The 19,016-nt window shown below is 26.7% G+C and overlaps 4 protein-coding genes across 4 annotated transcripts; 3 read left to right on the top strand and 1 right to left on the bottom strand.

Annotated features, from left to right (window-relative positions):
- Positions 1-22: 22 nt before the first annotated feature.
- MKS88_003880 (uncharacterized protein) lies at positions 23-3,626 on the bottom strand (the record flags this gene model as incomplete). Its single annotated transcript, XM_067217011.1, has 6 exons — positions 23-55; positions 446-737; positions 1,748-1,966; positions 2,633-3,220; positions 3,374-3,435; positions 3,543-3,626. 6 exons carry the CDS (start codon positions 3,624-3,626, stop codon positions 23-25), a joined length of 1,278 nt encoding a protein of 425 aa, XP_067072688.1.
- A 2,424-nt stretch (positions 3,627-6,050) lies between these two features.
- Positions 6,051-8,022, top strand: MKS88_003879 (uncharacterized protein; the record flags this gene model as incomplete). The annotated part of the gene is made up of 2 exons (XM_067217010.1): positions 6,051-6,096; positions 6,545-8,022. The coding sequence occupies 2 exons, from the start codon at positions 6,051-6,053 to the stop codon at positions 8,020-8,022; spliced, it is 1,524 nt and encodes a 507-aa protein (XP_067072687.1).
- Positions 8,023-11,002: 2,980 nt separating this feature from the next.
- On the top strand, positions 11,003-13,089 carry MKS88_003878 (T-complex protein 1 subunit zeta; the record flags this gene model as incomplete). Its single annotated transcript, XM_067217009.1, has 2 exons — positions 11,003-12,554; positions 12,968-13,089. The coding sequence occupies 2 exons, from the start codon at positions 11,003-11,005 to the stop codon at positions 13,087-13,089; spliced, it is 1,674 nt and encodes a 557-aa protein (XP_067072686.1).
- A 3,305-nt stretch (positions 13,090-16,394) lies between these two features.
- On the top strand, positions 16,395-17,639 carry MKS88_003877 (ornithine aminotransferase; the record flags this gene model as incomplete). The annotated part of the gene is made up of 1 exon (XM_067217008.1): positions 16,395-17,639. One exon carries the CDS (start codon positions 16,395-16,397, stop codon positions 17,637-17,639), a length of 1,245 nt encoding a protein of 414 aa, XP_067072685.1.
- Between the last annotated feature and the right edge of the window lie 1,377 nt (positions 17,640-19,016).

Here is a 19,016-nt window from a genome sequence, read left to right as displayed (position 1 = left end):
GTGAAATTGGTGCTCCTTTTGCTTACTTTTTCCCGTTTTTGTATAAATTTTCATTCTATAAAAAAAAAAAAAAAAAAAAAAAAAGCATGAAAGAATTATGAACGTGCAAGAAAAAAAAGGATATTTTATGAACGCGCAAGGTAAAAAGGACATATTACAAACAAGCAAGGCGAAAAGGACATATTACATACAAGCAAGGCAAAAAGGACATATTACAAACAAGCAAGGCAAAAAGGACATATTACAAACAAGCAAGGCAAAAAGGAAGTCTGATGTACATATGTGGGAATGATAAAAATAAAAAAAAAGAATGAATAAATATGGCTAAAATACATGAGTTCCCACATTAAATTTTGTTAATGTACGCATAAGTGTGTGCACATATTTACAGGGACACACGCATGTGCACCCTTTGCTTTTAACTTTTTTGCTATTAATAAATCACCTCCTTATAATATTTGTTGGTTTCGTAAATGGACTGGCAAATAGGAACAGACGCCATTAAAAATATAATGCCGTAAAAAATTTTCATTATTGGTATCCTAGTTGCTTTGGGCAGGTTTGCAGCGAAATTTGTTTCTGCATTAGTTTTATCTGTTTTTATATTTTTCATATCAGTACTTAGATTTCTTATGCCTACGTGATTTACATTCGTAATTAATGAAAAAATCAATTTTTTACATTCTACAGTTTGAACACTTTTAAAAAATATGGCCTTTAAGTAATTCATTTTTCCTCTTTGTGAAAAATACTTTACAGTGTTATTTAAGATCAAAAAATGAAGGTTTGCAAGAGGGTTGTTTATGCGATCTTAAAAAATTATATCCATATATACGTACGTATATAAATACATATATAAATACATATATTAATACATATATATATATATATATTTGTGTATTTATATGTTGTGTTACAAAATAAACGTTTTATACATACACATATGTATTTATGTATATACATACATATATATATGCGTACGTATGTAGTAAATTTCTTTTTTTTTTTGGCTGTTAGTGTTTTCACCTTTTTAGAAAATTGATTAGTATTCCACCGAGCTCACACAAAAACGATAATGCACAAATAGGAAAATGAAAAAATACGAAAATTAGTAAATATGTTCCACTCACAGGGACACTAAATGACAATATGTATATTCGTAAACTTGTTAAAATTTAATTTTTAATAATATGTAAAGAAATCCAGAAAAAAAAAAAAAAAAAAAAAAAAAAAGGAATTAAATAGCATTGTTTTACATTGAAAAGGGCAATATTTTTTTATTTGTTTATTTTTTATTTTTTTATTATTATTAACAAGTTTGCTTAAGTTTTAAATGGTTTTTACTTACATTATTATATCTTACTTTTTCTTATTTTGCCTGTAGTAACTATTAAGTGTACAAATACATAGGATGTTTTATGCATAAGTCTACAAATAATTTGGCGCGTACACTACAATTATTGCACTTTTTCTTTTTTCTCATATAAATTATTGCTCTTTTCACCCATTTTTCATTGGATGTTTTTTAAAAAAAAAAAAAATTTGGAAAAAATTGTTATATACCATGCTTTACGAGAAAATATAAATGCGTATATAAACGTATATATATATATATATATATATATATAATTTGTTGTTCTTTTTTTTTTCCCTTTTGTGGCTTTAAAAAGAGAGGTTTAGAAAATGTACACACAAATTTTATATTATTTTTTAAACGGTCTTATTTTACAATTTTTTTACTTGTTACCTTTTTCTTCTTCTTTTTACTTCTTTCTTTTTACTTCTTCTTTTTACTTCTTTCTTTTTGCTTCTTCTTTTTACTTCTTTCTTTTTACTTCTTCTTTTTACTTCTTTCTTTTTACTTCTTTTTACTTCTTTCTTTTTGCTTCTTCTTTTTACTTCTTTCTTTTTACTTCTTCTTTTTACTTCTTTCTTTTTGCTTCTTTCTTTTTGCTTCTTTCCTTTTCTTTTTCGTAATATTTACATGTCCACATACACGAGAAAAGATGCAAACATTACATGTAAAAATAAAGCGGTTTCAATATATGCACATGTTAAAAACTCATTGTTCGTGTTTCGTTTTAACGCATATTGTGCACTTTTCTTCTTTTTTATTCCTCTCACACAGCTTTTTTGTTATTTTACACATAATTATTCTGTTCATTCAAATGATATCAGTTTATCCTATTCGCAAATGGTTTAACCCCTTAACGTCACATGCATGGCGTACACAGTGCTCATATAATTATAATTATTTTTTTTCGCAATATGATGAGTGTTTTCCGTCGTTCGTTTGCTTGTGTGAGCATATAATTGTATGTGTACCCACATATGGCCACATATGCACATGTAACTACATACATACATATATATATATATATATATATATGCATATGTATGCATATACTTACACATGCTTGTACGTGTACGAACAAGCATACATACGTGCGAACATCCGGGCGCACAAACACATTTAACACTTCTCCCAACTTCTTAAAACTTCGAATATGTGAATTCGCAAAGAAATGCACTTCACTCTCTTTGCTTACTTATGTGACTCAGCGCACTATTACATATATATATGAAGCACCTCTGGGGGAGTTTCCCCTTTGCATCACCTCCTTGGTTTTACTCAATCTCTATGAGATAATCCTTAATTTCATTTGGAGTTAAAATTTTAAAGGGTTTATTATTACAGGCAACACCAATTTCTATATTCTTTTCATTCATAATTCCTTCATAACTTTCTTTTAAAGTTAAAATGGCAGTATGTATAGCATCTTCTATTTCAATATCGTTGTTATATCTTTTTTCCAAAAAGGAAATATTATTTTGATAATCTTTACCTATACATGTAGCTTTCCAATTGAAATAACAACCAGATGGATCAATTTGATATAGATGATAACCATATGCATCAACTCCACATATTAATAAGGATAAACCAAATGGTCTTACACCTCCAGTTTGTGTAAATTCTTGAACAATTGATGCTATTTCTTTAACTAATTCTTTTACTAATATTTCATTTCCATACTGCAAAGAATATTTTACTGCTTCTTTTCTTGCTCTCTTTAATAATACACGAAAATCGCCTGGCATACCAGCATATACTATTCCGATATGTTCACTTATTTGTTGAATTTTGTAAATACTATTTTCTTCAATCAGTTCATTCGGGCTCTTTTTCTCTGTTGCAATTATCACTCCGTTTTTTGCTCTAATACCTTTACAAAACAAAAGAAAAACAAATGATTATTTTGTTGTGGTAAGAGGTCTGTATATGTACGATGAAGGAGTAACACTCACAAAAAAAAAAAAAATAAATAAAAAACAGCTAACAAACGAGAATGGATCAAAACAGTAACATAACCTCTTCGTATATCTTTGTGAATAATCAAAATGGCCATAAATTGGAGTACACACAAAGGTACTCTAAAAGTTAACATAAAATCGTACAAAAACAGAATATACAAATTGGTATTTATATATAAAAAAAAAAAAAAAAAATAATTACCTAAGGCAGGAGAACTGCTAGATACCCTATTTAGGGCATATTCAATTTGCACTAATTTACCAGTCGGACTAAAAGTTGTTAAAGAAAAGCTATATTCACCGTCAGCCATATTTTTTTTTTTTTCCCTTTTTTTAAATCAAATAAAAAGAGGCTTTTCTTACTTCAAAGGGGAGGGGTGTGGGAAAATTTACAAGTAAATACGCATACGTAAATATAAGTACATACATATGTACTTAAAAACGTACATATATATATAAGTGTATATATACTAACAAAAATGGCTCAAATGACACTGTTTGCTTGACTTATACATTTCACTTTTTTATTCCAGTAAAAATTTTCTTCAAATAAGGGGAATGAAATGTATACATATAAAATGTATATTTTTTTTTTTTTTTTTTTTTTTTTTTTTTTTTCAAACAGTGATACATAGGCCAAGGTTTAAAGAACTACGCCACGGTAAACAGTCGTACATATTTTTTATGTGCATACAATTCTACTACCGCTTTAAATTATAACACAAACAAGCAAGGGCATCATAGGCAAAATAAACGTCCTCGATGATATCATTATCATCGTCATTATTTTATTAAGGGAGAAAGATGGTACCTATTCCTTTTGCTTTTCTTTTCGTCCCTTTTTTTTTATTTTCCTTTTTTTAATTTTTGGGTGTATAATCTTACGGTAGTAGTGTGCTATATATTATTTTATAATTAATTCAGCTGCGAGTTTTTCCTTTTTTTTTTTTTTTTTCCTTGCTTAGTCATATATTTTTTTTTTTTTTTTGCATATCTGAAAAAGTTCTTAACCATTTAGTGTACATAATTTTATGCTAAAAAAATGAGATATTTTTACGCATATAAGAAAATGAATGTTTTTCCTATTTTAGCTTAAATTAAAGCTTATTGATTATAAAACTGTTCAACATAGATTAAAGTAAAAAAAAATGAATAGAACAAAATGGGACGGCGTATGTATATATAGAGTGAAATGACTTTGTTCATAATTTTGAAAATAATTTTCTTATACTTGTATGGAATTAATCTTTATAGAAAAATGTACACATTTTTGTTTAAGAAAAAAAAATGAATTTTGAGAAACGCAAAAAGATATATGCGTTATTGAAGAAGAGATATGCCTTTGAAGCTATATCTCTACGCGCACATTATTATGTATACGCGTATGTATATGGGTATAGGTTTGTATGCACACGTACATACGTAATATGTTGAAATGTTAAAAGTCGTACGAACCTTTTTTTTTTTTTTTTTTTTGTAAAAAGGAAAAGGATAAAATAAGTTCTTATTATAATAGCTGCCCATGGTAATGTTTTCAGAATTTTGTGTATTTTCTTATTCACACCACGGAGAAGATCAAAAAATTAACAGCAAATAATTATAAATCCGTTAAAAAAGGGGTATCAGATGATGATTTACCCAAGCATACATTAAAAAGACGTTTATTTATATCCTCCTTTTGAATATCAGAAGGAAAGTTAAGCAAATATATATATGTATATATATATTTGTACACTTGTAGATATACATATGACATATTAATGGACGAAAAAAAATTCTTGTTTTATTCTTTTTTCTTAATCGATAATAGTGTTCTTATTTCTCACTTTAAGGATTTCATATTAGGACATTTTGCATATTTAGCGGATTTTTTTCAAATGTTTTGTTTTTTGCAAATGGTTCAGTTATTCTTAACATGTGATTGGTAATGTTTTCCGGCATCTTTCTTTATTTATCATTTGTTATTTTTCTTTTATTTTTTTTATCATTTTTTTTTTTCGTTTTTAGTGTGAATATAAACCTCACTGTTAATGCATTTCCACTTGTTTTTTCCCATCTTTAAAAAGGATACAGCGGTTTCTCATTTTTTTTTTTTTTTTTTTTTTTCTCATACATGCTTCAATTGCCATGTAAACCTTTTTAAAATAATATGTATGGAGCGAATAAAAGAATAATTTCCTCATTTAAATAAAAAATATGTAGAAGGTATATTATGAGTTCCTCTTTCTTTGAAATATTTAAATAATGTTTTTAAGAAGGTAATACAGTTTTTTCTGTCCATTTTTGGTATAGCGTAATAAAAAAGGAAAAGGAAACGAAACTCTTCACGCTCGCATTTCGCTAAAGCGTTATATTGATGCTACATTGGCAGTACATTGACTATACATTGACTATACATTGCCGCTATATTGCTGCTACATTGGCAGTACATTGACTATACATTGCCGCTATATTGCTGCTACATATCTGTTGCTGTTATTATTATTTCTGTTTTAATTTCTTTCTTTTTTTTTTTCTAATTTCATTTAGTAGTATAATTTCACTTTGTAATGCAAATTCATTAGCTTCGATTATCTTCATTTCCTCCCCTCGTGAATGTCACATGCACACAATACAGTATTTTAATAAACACATTTTTTTCTACAACCTAATATTCAACTTATTTTCACTCTGCTAATTTTATTTTTGAATAAAATAAATTGAAGTTTTAGTTATTTCTCAACTGCTTTTCGAACATGGAAGATTTGAGTGAGCTAAATAAATCAAGCATAAAGATGTTATGTATTAATAAATATGTATTTTTATATCTATATACGTATATTTACATGTATACATATATATATATATATATATATATATATATACATATTTATTTACTGTCTAATGGATATTCAAATGCGTATATATAAAATGTGCACGTGTTAATGTCGAAAAGTGACATTTATATGACTAACTATACTTATTAGTGTATGAATGATGTCAGCTCGTTTGACATTTTTATTTTAACTTTATTCTGTGTATTTGCATGATCTGTTCATACAAAAAAAGAGAAAAAAAAAAAAAAAAGCTACCTCGTTCAGGTCGTATATGCATACAAGCTAGCGATTTTTTCTTTTTTCTTTCTTTTTTTTTTTTTTTTTTTGTGCCATATGTTTCTACCTCATTTTTCTGCCTTATTTTTGCGCAATTTATCCGTTCATTTTTCCATTTCACATTTTCTTTTTTCAAGTGGACGAGAATGAAGAATATAAGAGCGAAAGTAATTTTAATGTAAACGCAAATGTACATCAAAAAGTGGAAGATCATATTGAAAACGAATATGAATATCAAAGCAAAGGAGATCACAATGAGGTGAATGAAAGTGCAGAGGTTTCAAGTGACGAAAACGAGTACTATGAGAAGGAAAAGGAAGAGAGTGGACATTACGAGGAGCCAAATGATGGGTTTAGTGATGCAAGTGAACGGGAAGAAGTAAAAGAGGATGGAGTAGAAGAGGACGGAGTAGAAGCGGACGGAGCAGAAGAGGGAGGAGTAGAAGAAGATGGAGTAGAAGAGAACGGATCAGAAGAGGGAGGAGTAGAAGAGGAAGTAAAAGATGAATTAGAAGAAGAAGTAGAAGTAGAGGAAAAAGAAAAAGAGAAAGAAGAGGATGAAAGAGAAAAGGACGTGAACGAGAAGGAAGAAGAAGATACAGCTGAGCAAGAAGATACAATAGAAGTAGCTGAGCAAAAAGAAGAACAGATAATAGAAGCAGCTGAGCAAGAACAAGAACAGAAAGTAGAAGCAGAGGAGATGGAAATAGAAGAAGAGAAGTACGCAGAGGAAGAAGAAAAAGAAGACGAGAATGACGATAAATACGTAGAGGTGGAAGAAAAAGAATACGAGAATGACGATAAATACGTAGAGGTGGAAGAGAAGGAAGACGAGAATGACGATAAATACGTAGAGATCGAAGAGAAGGAAGACGAGATTAACGATAAATACGTAGAGGTGGAAGAGAAGGAAGACGAGATTAACGATAAATACGTAGAGGTGGAAGAAAAAGAAGACGAGAATGACGATAAATACGTAGAGGTGGAAGAAAAAGAAGACGAGAATGACGATAAATACGTAGAGGTGGAAGAACAATACGCAGAAGAAGCATTCAGAGATTTACACAGTAGAGTAACCAATGCAGATAAGGATGACGAAAATGTACATCATAGTATTAGTTACGAAAATTTATGGAGCAACCAGAAATTAAATGTTATGAGCTTCGAAAATGTTGAATATAATTATGGATATATGGGCGAAGAAAGAATGGACATATGTAGTCCACTCCATAAAGAAGGTAAAGGGAAAAATGAACAGCTCAATAAAAGTGTAAATAATGAAAATTTAAAATTTGAAAATGGTAAAAACGAAAATTTAAAATTCGAAAATTGTAAAAAGGAAAATTTAGTAATACATCCGGCTGATCAGAAAATTATTAACATAATTCAAGGTAATAATAAAAAGTTTACATTCCCTTCCATACACCCGACAGATGTACATATATCAGACAAAGAAAAGGAGAATATTTCTGTGTATCATATCAATCCAGAAAATTTTAGTTATAAATTTAACAATGGCTTAAAACCGTCTGATGGTTATTTATTAATTTATCCCCATGTGTCAAATAATTCCATTCCCCCGAAAGTTAAAAAGAAAAAGCTCAGATGTTGCTAGGGAGAAAATGTAATGCCATCACTCAAATACACGTATATACTTACATTCTTAGTACATAAGTAGTATGTACATAATACTAACATACACACATTTACCTTTTTTGCATCTTCATCAACTATACACTATGGTAGCACAATTTTCCCTTTTAATAACAGTAATGTGTATTACTCTTTTTTTTTTTTTTTTTTTTTTCTTTTTTTTATTTGCTCATCTCATAGTAACAATTCTTTTGTGTATAAATTTTTTTTTTTTTTTTTTCTTTTTAAACGTTCATTTATATGTTGAAGCTGCTTTAATTACTCATCATTTATTTTAATCAAAAATGGTTCTTTTCCCTTTCCTCCCCCCCCCTTTTCCAGCTTTATTTTCTTTTGGATTTATTATGTTAACAACGTTTATATAATGCCTTTAATATTTCATTAAAATTAAAAATATAATACTTTCTGAACTTAACCGTTAAAATAAAATGCCGTCTTCCGTTATACAAAGTAGTTGGAAGTTAGTGTATGTATATGTATATATATATATATATATATGTATATGTATATATATATGTATATATTATATGGCCACTCGTCATCTTCTTGACTTGCCAATTTATCAATTTATATGGTTTATACATAGCATTATAATTCTAAATATTTAAAAGGAACGGAAAAAAAAAAAAAAAAAAAAAAAAAACTGATTTGGACCTAATATCAATGCATAACATGTGAATGAAGTTATTTATAATTATGTGAGAATTTACTCTATGTCGTGGTAAATATAAAAAATTAAAAGAAGCATAAAAGTAATAGGAAAAACTACCAATGCAAGCATATTTATCTCTATGTATTTGTGCACCCTTGTATATGTACGTATAGAGGATGAAAAAACGGGTGAATGGGTACTATATTCAGCCTTTTATTTTCATGTATTGTGAGAGGAAATCAAAAATGTGTACACATGTACACATATATTTGTATAGGATAAATAGGGATACAGGAAAAAAAAAAAAATTAAAAAATTAAAACATACCTTGTGTTAAATCAACAAAATACACTCATCTATGTTTATACTTCAAGTGGTACCAAAGGTTGGGGAGTCGTACAAAAAAAAGCAAATTTTTTCACATAAATATGAGATATTTCATTTTATTGCCATTGCTGTCCTGCTACTTATTCATATTAATTGTATTACTAGTATTGGTATCCCAAGTGGGCAAATTTTTTTTTTTTTCTTATATGATATATTGTCATGCGTATATAAATTATATGGAAAAAAATGCTTTTAAGAATAAATGAAAATTAATTTTCTACAAATAGAACGACATTTTTCTTTTTTTTTTTTTCTTTTTTTTTTTCTTTTTCTTTTTTTCTTTTTCTTTTTTTCTTTTTCTTTTTTTCTTTTTTTCTCATTCTTCAAGCAAAATGATTGAAAATAAAATATAATATTGAACGGAGTGTTTTTGCAAATGGGAGCATGAACAACCTACGTGTAAACAACATGTATACAATATGTATACATAAATATACGTATGTACATTTATATATTTAATTAGAGCTCATAACAGCGCATACGTCTGTATTGTGTTCTCTGGAAGTTTCTTCTCATGTCCACTCTTTTTCGCTTGTTCTATATTTCGGATAAAATTAGAGTACAGAAACTTCAATGCAACAAATTAGAAACTCATACATTGACAGTTTTGCAAAAATACAAAAATAAAAAAAAAAAAAAAAAAAAAAAAAAAAAAAAAAAAAAAAAAAAAAAAAAAAAAAAAAAAAAAAAAAAAAATAATAAAAAATAAAAAAACGAAATAAAATAAAATAAAAATAAAGTAAAAAAATAAATTAAAGCAAAAAAATAAAATAAAGTAAAAAAATAAAGTAAAAAAATAAAATAAAGTAAAAAAATAAAATAAAGTAGAAAAATAAAATAAACTAAAAAAATAAAATAAATTAGAAAAATACAATAAAGCAATATCTTGGTTTAATTTCGGTTTAATAAATTTCCCTTTTAAAATTTATGTAATTAATATAAGAGAAAAATTAAACCACAGTTCCACAGGTTTTTTTTATTTCCCCCTTTTTGAAACTACTTCATACTGATTAACAGTATTTTTTTTTTTCCATTTCTTCTCTATATTTTTTCTATTTCTTCTCTATATTTTTTCCATTTCAACTCTATATTTTTTCCATTTCATCTCTATATTTTTTCCATTTCTTCTCTATATTTTTTCCATTTCTTCTCTATATTTTTTCCATTTCTTCTCTATATTTTTTCCATTTCTTCTCTATATTTTTTCCATTTCTTCTCTATATTTTTTCCATTTCTTCTCTATATTTTTTCCATTTCTTCTCTATATTTTTTCCATTTCTTCTCTATTTTTCTTTCATTTGTTCTCTATTTTTTTTCATTTCAACTCTATTTTTTTTTTTCCATTTCCCATTTTTTCTTGTAATAAATTGTGAAGGTAAGTCCTAAGAACACAATTAACAAGAGGTTTATTTAAGTGCATTCTCTGTGTGCCCTCATTTTATACATTTTTTGTGTTCACGTTTTGTATGTAGTACATAACCAACTGGAGCGTAAACTATCTCTACCGTTGTATGCACATTTTGAGAAAGAACAAATATGAACCACATCTTCGACACTATTTATGATACATTTACATATATAAATTACAGAATATCAATGCACGTTGCTTTTTTTTTTTTTTTTGCTGTTCTTTGTGCTTGCTTGCCAGTCTCTCTTTATGATCATTTTGTGTAACTGCGTTTTGTCATTTCTGCTTTGTTGAGTTGACGAAGTTGTAATGCACATACGAAGACGTAATAAATATATGAGTACGTAAGTGCGTGAATACGCAAATGCAAGAGTACATACGCACGTGTATGTATACTTATATACCTTCGGGGCATGCACATTGTGTACAAATAGAATAAAGGACTGTGAATACACCACCACCACCCCTCCTTTTTTTCTTCTCCTTATATCTCAGATGTCCATCCACTTGCTGAATAGAAAGGCGGACAGCCTACGATCGACGAATGTACTTCTTACAAACATCAATGCAAGTAAGGGAATGTACGAAATAATAAAGAGCAACTTAGGACCAAAAGGAAGCTACAAAATGTTAGTGAGCAGTTCTGGAGCAATAAAAATAACAAAGGATGGAAACGTTCTTTTGAACGAAATGATGATTCAACATCCTACAGCTAGTATGTTAAGTAGGATATGCTCAAGTATTGATGAAAATTTAGGAGATGGGTCTAGTAGTAATCTTATTGTAGCCACATCGTTAATATATTTGTCGGAAAAGTATATCATCTATGAAAGTATTCATCCACGTATTATAACACAAGGTTTTGATTCTGTTAAAGCAATTCTATTAGATGTGTTAGAGAGTATGAAAATACCATTACATATAGAAAAGAAGTTCGATAAAGAATTACTATATAACGTTGCTAAAACTTGTGTGCGAACGAAATTACCGATAGCATTAGCCGACAAGTTGGCGGATGATCTAGTAGAGAGTATTAAGATAATATATAATCCAGAGAAACAAATAGATTTACATATGATCGAAATAATAGATATAAAAAGAAATATGAGTATAAACACGAAACTAATTAGAGGAATGGTACTAGATCATGGTTGTAGGCATCCTAACATGCCAAGTAAATTAACGAAATGTTTTATATTAGTTTTAAATGTTAGTCTAGAATATGAAAAAAGTGAAGTGTTTTCTTCTTTTGTCTATTCTAATGCTGAGGACAGAAGTAAATTAGTGGAATCTGAAAGAAAATTTACCGATGATAAAGTAAAAAAAATTATAGAATTAAAAAAAATGTTGATCGAAAAGAAATTTAAAGAAAATAATGAATTATATAATTTTGCTGTATTCAATCAAAAAGGTATTGATCCAATTAGTTTAGATTTATTAGCTAAGGAAAATATCATGGCATTAAGAAGAATAAAAAGAAGAAATTTAGAAAGAATAATTTTATGTTGTGGTGGTAATGCATGTAATAATGTGTACGATTTGACGGAGGAAGATGTTGGTTATGCTGGATTAGTATATGAAATATGTATAAATGATGAAAAATATACCTTCATTGAAGAAGTGAAAAACCCAAAAAGCTGCTCTTTATTTATTCAAGCACCAAATGATTATACTATTAAACAAATAAAAGATGCTATTAGAGATGGACTTAGAAGTATTAAAAATGCCATTGAAGATAACTGTGTTATATCTGGGGCAGGTGCATTTGAAATTATGGCGTATTGCAAATTAAAAGAAGAAGAAAAAAAAATTAAAGGAAAACAAAAATTTGCCTTTGATATATATGCTAATAGTCTATTAAATATACCCAAGATACTCTTAGAAAATAGCGGACTAGATATTCATCAAACGCTGTTCAATGTGATTGATAAGTACAACGAGGACCCCTCCCAACCCCTAGGGGTCGACTTGGATACCGGTGAGCCAATCCTGGCCCACTTGAAGGGTAATAAACGATACTGTCCAATTCAAAAGTTGGACGGGCAAAGTGAACACTGGAAGCGTGAATGGTGGCGGGCAGGGGAAAAAATAAATAAAGTAAAAAAATAAATAAAGTAAAAAAAAAAAAAAAAAAAAAAAAAAAAAAAAAAAAAAAAAAAAAAAAAAAAAAAAAAAAAAAAAAAAAAAAAAATAAAATAAAATAAAATAAAATAAAATAAATAAATAAAACAAAGCAAAATAATTAATAAAATAGAATAATGCAAAACAAGAAGAAACAACGCAAACGTTACCCTGCCCGTACACGTTCTGCCTTCTTACGCTAGCGTTCGTTACATTCTTCTGGATGGTTCACTAAAAAGGAAAAGCCATTTATTAGATGTCCTATACTAAATGGCATTCACTGTATAGGGGTCTTTACTAAATAACATTTTATTTCTTCCTTTTACACCCCCTTTTTAGGAATATACGACAACTATTGTGTAAAGAAACAAATTCTGTCAATTGCAACGGCTATATCACAACAAATTCTTTTAGTAGACGAAATTATAAGAGCTGGAAAATCTATGGGTGAAGAAAAGTAGGCACTTTTGTGCTTCTCCCTATTTACATATTTATTTGGTTATTTATGTATGTATTTATGTTTTTACATATATACGTATATATTTACCTATTTATGTAGTTATTATATTCTTTTTGTTACATATTCATTTGCATATTTTCATATTTCTTTATCTTATTTTTTCAAAAATATTATTATTTTATTGCTTTTTTTATTCAATCATTGTTTTTTCCCTAACATGAACAAAAAACACCCCAACGTTTCACCATTGCTATGGGCCTTATACGATATATATATATATATATACACATAACTCTGCCATCTTATTTTTTTTTTTTGCGCATTGTGTATATATCTATATATATACATACATGTGAACATGCATGAGCGTGTATATAAAAATGTAATCGTATATTGGCGAACGCAAACATAAATATACATATATTTAATTATGTACGTATAAAAAACAAATACCTCATTAAAAGGAAAATTATAAAAAAATGCAAAAAAATTTTAAAAGCTTAAACTAGCGAAACAGAAAAAATTCATTTCTTATATTCCAGAATCATAAATGGTGATACCAGCTATATATTTTATTGTATCGGTCTTTTTAAAAGAAAAAAAAAAAAAAAAAAAAAAAAAAAAAATGTTGTAAATATTATTATAAAGCTTTTTTCACTTCAAAATGTTCTCTTTATGCTGCTCCTAAATACCTATTTACTATTAAGTAAATTAGAATAAAATGACAATAGCTGTAAATTATTTTTCTTAGAATATTTTTAAGGATTATTTTATTTTACCTTAAACTATAAATTGTACATTTACATACTATTATTTTATTACATATCTTTTCAAAGATATTAAAAAAAAAAAAAAGGATAATCAAAGCTACTTTTAATAAAAGAATAACTAAAGTGCTCCATTTGTACATGCTTACAATTATATGTACGTTCAAATAAAAATTTACAAGTATATACATATATATATACATATATATCATGCCGTAAATATAAGAACTGCTGGAAGGAGTAATAATTTCTTTGCTCCCATTACATAACTAAAACGACGTAAATACATATATATATTATATATACATATATATATATATATATATACCTGATATATTCACGTACGGGCGAAACAAGGATATCAGTTTTATACTTATGCTTGAAAAATAAAAGAGAAAAAACAAACTTTTTTTTTCTTTTTTTTTAATATATTAATAAATATAATATATTATACAAATTCATTTTTTATTCGACTAAGAGTTGATCAAATATATATGCGACATAATAATCGTATACTATTATCTTATGAAAAACTCGTGCTTGTTTTACTCGTACATAATTCTGTAATTTTATTTATTCAAATATGTACTTGTACATTCGTAAATTCATAAATTTAAGCGTTTATATATTATGTATAATATAAACAAATTAAGAAAAAAATTCTTGCTTTCATACGAAAATATATATTTTGAGGTTAATGGGGGAGATATGCTATTGCTTTATTTCATGTTATTATTATCTACCTGACTGGTGCATGTAATTCCTAGATCACATTAGAGTAATTATGAAAATACCTAGTAAACATTTGATATTATTTTTGTTTAGTAATATCATACATAGCAATTTTATTAAAATATCTAATTAAGCATACTACGGTACATGCAAAAAATAAAAAAATATTATAATAAAAATCCCTATAATCTGAGCTGTTATTATATACCTTTGCAGAATATGAAAATAACATGTACAAGGTAAAATGAACAAAAATGACACACTTTTTTTTTTTGCCTGATTTATTCAATATTTGAATTATAAATATATATAATACATATAAATAAATATATATATACATATATATTATAATATATATTTTTATTCCTAAATTTAAAAATGATCTTTGTTAAACTTTTTTAAAACTTATTTTTTATGAATTTCACATTTTTAATATGCTTTTTTTTTTTTTTTTTTTTTTTTTCCAATTTAACAAAGATAATAAAAATTATTGAAAACAATTTAAACTGATTGAATCAAACTTTTTATACTTAAAAAACATACTTGTCAAATCACCACTACTGCTTCTTATTATAGGAATATGAGAAAGCAATTATTTTATCATTAAATACACATACATTATTTTAAAATATAATAATACATTTAACTTATACTTCTTCTTAATAGAAATAATAAAAGCAAAACAGAAATCAGGTATCTATATCATTTGTCGTAAAACCAGTATACATTTATATGATAAGATAATAGAGCAAATACTCTTTTTACTGCTTAATTATAAATTTAATTTATTGTTGCTATTTTATACATTTTACCGTTCTGCTCCTTTTTGCTTATCTGTTTTATTTTTTTATTAATTCATTTTTTTATTTTAATTTTTTTGTTTTTATTTTTTTTATTTTAATTTTTTTGTTTTAATTTTTTTGTTTTTATTTTTTTGTTTTTATTTTTTTTTTTTAAGGTTTTTTCAATCTGTGCACATGAAAAAAAATATTTAAAGGATACAGTTTTGTATAGTTACACAAACTTTAATTATTTTTTGAATACACGAACCCCGAGTTCAACATATTCCGTAGTTAGGATATATTTCTCTTAAATATTTTAATACCATTATTATTAAAACGTTTTTATTCGTTAAAAAGTAAGTATTCCGACGTGAATAATATAAACTATTATGCCCATACAAAATATAAGTACAGGGTACATACACATATATATATATATATATATATATATATATATATATATATATATATACATATAATACATATATGTAGAATATTTTATTATTGTGCACTATGTCGTTATGTAAATTGTATTTTAACATATTTATGCATCTACATTTTTAGGTTTTTTTTTTTTTTTTTTATTATTTTATTCATGTATTTATGATTTTAAAAATAGTATTGTAAAAAAATTCATTCGATCCAAATAAACTGGAAGAGCTTATTTTATTTTTTATTGTATTTTATTATTTTATTTTATTTTTTTTTGAAAATTTATGAACATGCAATGTTTTTTTTTAAAAATAGCTATACGTTCATAATATATTATGTGTCGATCATTTTTGTTAAATGAATAAATTGAATGCACCTTCCAGTACCTATTTGATTTATGCAAACAAAATATGGGGGTTATTCTTTAAATACCTTATAACATACAATTTATATACAAAATAGTATGTACACGTACGAAGGATGCATAAATAATTTATGTGGGAGCAGCGTGCATGTGTTTTATTATTATTTTTTTCCTGTTTTTATATTAATTTAAATTATTTGTTTTTTTTTTATGAACAGTGCAGAACAAAATGGACTTCGTTAAGGATCTGAAGAGTAGCCAGGACTATATGAACAACGAATTAACCTATGGAGCACACAATTATGACCCAATTCCAGTTGTTTTAAAGAGAGGAAAAGGTGTGTTTGTATATGATATTGAAGATAGGAGGTACTACGACTTTTTGTCAGCGTACTCATCAGTAAATCAAGGACATTGTCATCCTGATATTTTGAATGCAATGATAAATCAGGCCAAAAAATTAACAATATGTAGTAGGGCATTCTTTAGTGATTCACTAGGTGTTTGTGAACGATTTCTTACAAGTATATTTGGTTATGATAAAGTGTTAATGATGAATACAGGGGCAGAAGCAAATGAATCAGCTTACAAGTTATGTAGGAAATGGGGATATGAAATAAAAAAAATTCCAGAAAATTCTGCAAAAATTATTGTGTGCAATAATAATTTTTCAGGAAGAACATTAGGTTGTGTATCTGCATCCACAGATAAAAAATGTAAAAATAATTTTGGTCCATTTGTACCAAATTTTCTTAAAATACCTTATGATGATTTAGAAGCTTTAGAACAAGCTTTACAAGATCCACATGTTTGTGCATTTGTTGTTGAACCAATACAAGGGGAAGCAGGTGTTATTCTACCATCTGATAATTATTTTAAAGGTGTTGAGAAATTATGTAAAAAATATAATGTATTATTTGTAGCAGATGAAGTTCAGACAGGGTTAGGTAGGACAGGTAAATTATTATGCACCCAACATTATGGTGTTAAACCCGACGTTATTTTACTTGGTAAAGCATTATCAGGTGGACATTATCCCATATCGGCTATTTTGGCAAATAATGATATAATGCTTGTTTTAAAACCTGGTGAACATGGATCAACTTATGGAGGTAATCCACTTGCAGCTGCAATATGTGTAGAATCAATGAAGGTGTTAATAAATGAAAAATTATCAGAAAATGCTGAAAAATTAGGTGGACCATTCTTAGAAGAACTTAAAAGAGAATTAAAAGATAGTAAAATTATTCGAGAAATTAGAGGAAGAGGTTTGTTGTGTGCCATTGAATTTAAAAATGAAATAATTAATGTATGGGATATTTGCTTAAAATTAAAGGAAAATGGACTTATTACAAGGTCTGTGCATGACAAAACAGTTCGTTTAACTCCTCCCCTTTGTATTACCAAGGAGCAGTTAGATGAATGCATACAAATTATTTCAAAAACGATTAAATATTTTGACGATAATTTGTAAACGTTGTGCTATGTTTTTGTACTCTCTAGCCTATTAGTAACAAAAAATAGTACCTTTGTGTTATACTCCAGCGATGTACGCGAAAAATGAGTAAATAATTGAGAATACACATTTATATATATAAACATATGTACAAATATACATAAAACGTAGTATAGTATTTCCACGGAATAGCAAATTTTTCATTTTAACTTTCAACTTTTTTTTTTTTTTTTTCTTATAGTATAAAGTGAGTAGACCGTTTTACCAAATTTGATTTTTCTTTAAAAGGGATATATATATATATTATATATGTGTTTGTGTGCGTTTCTTATGTATTATGTTGTATCATTATTACTGCGTACCTTTTAACTTAACGCATATATGTATTCTCTGATCTTTTTCATCTGATATTTTCTTTTTTTTTGAGCTCATTCCTCTACCATGCTCATTTCTGCTTTTTTTTTTTTTTTCCTTTTGGAATAATATCGTTTTGTGCCTTTTTCAGTTTTCCATTTTTAGCCATCCATTTTTAATCTTTGCTTGTTTTTTTTTCCTTTTTTTTTCCCATCTAATCTTTTTCTTATTTTCCGTTCCTTTCTTTGTTTCCTTTCCTTTCTTTGTTTCCTTTCCTTTCTTTTCTTTGTTTCCTTTCCTTTCTTTTCTTTGTTTCCTTTCTTTTCTTTTTTTTCCTTTTTTTTTTCCGTTTGTTCAAGCCTTTCAAATTTTGAGAGTTAAAACTCTTCAAACAATTACCGTTCTCTTACCAAAGTTCTAGGAATACTTCTGTAACTCGAAATTAACTACTCTATTTTTTTTTTTTTTTTTTTGTAAGTTTTTTGGTGTACATTTATTCAATTCTTTTATATATATTTTATAAACTCTTATTTCGTTCATCGTGTTTTGCTACTATATATATAAATGTAAGTAGACTGTTTGATACCATACCAGAAATGGTGAGTTATTGTTTATAATTATACGTTTAGCATTTTTCATTAATACATAAATTTAATATTACATACTATTCGTACGAAAAAAAAAAAAAAGTGCATAAATTTTACAATTTAAAAATTTTTTAAGTTGTTTAATTAGTTTTACCTTTTTTAATTGTTAATAGAACGTAAATACAGTTATTTTTAAATAAATATTTTTTTTGCTACGAATCAAACGAAAGTATAAAAATAAAAAAAAAAAACATGAACAATTCATGTATTAATGCCATATGCGCAAATTTATGAGCCGTACTTTTCAAAAGGTTAGTAAATTGTTGAATAGAATTATAATTTTAGCAAAAAATTGTAAAGTGAGACTTTTTTTTGCAATAATAGAATAAAAATTTATCATTTTTTTTTTTTTAAATTATATAGTTTGTAAAATTATAATTTTAAAATGTTCGTA

The sequence above is a fragment of the Plasmodium brasilianum genome, chromosome 11 (assembly GCF_023973825.1).
Source record: "Plasmodium brasilianum strain Bolivian I chromosome 11, whole genome shotgun sequence".
Taxonomy (NCBI): Eukaryota; Apicomplexa; class Aconoidasida; order Haemosporida; family Plasmodiidae; genus Plasmodium; species Plasmodium brasilianum.
This window is presented reverse-complemented; position numbering and strand designations above follow the sequence as displayed.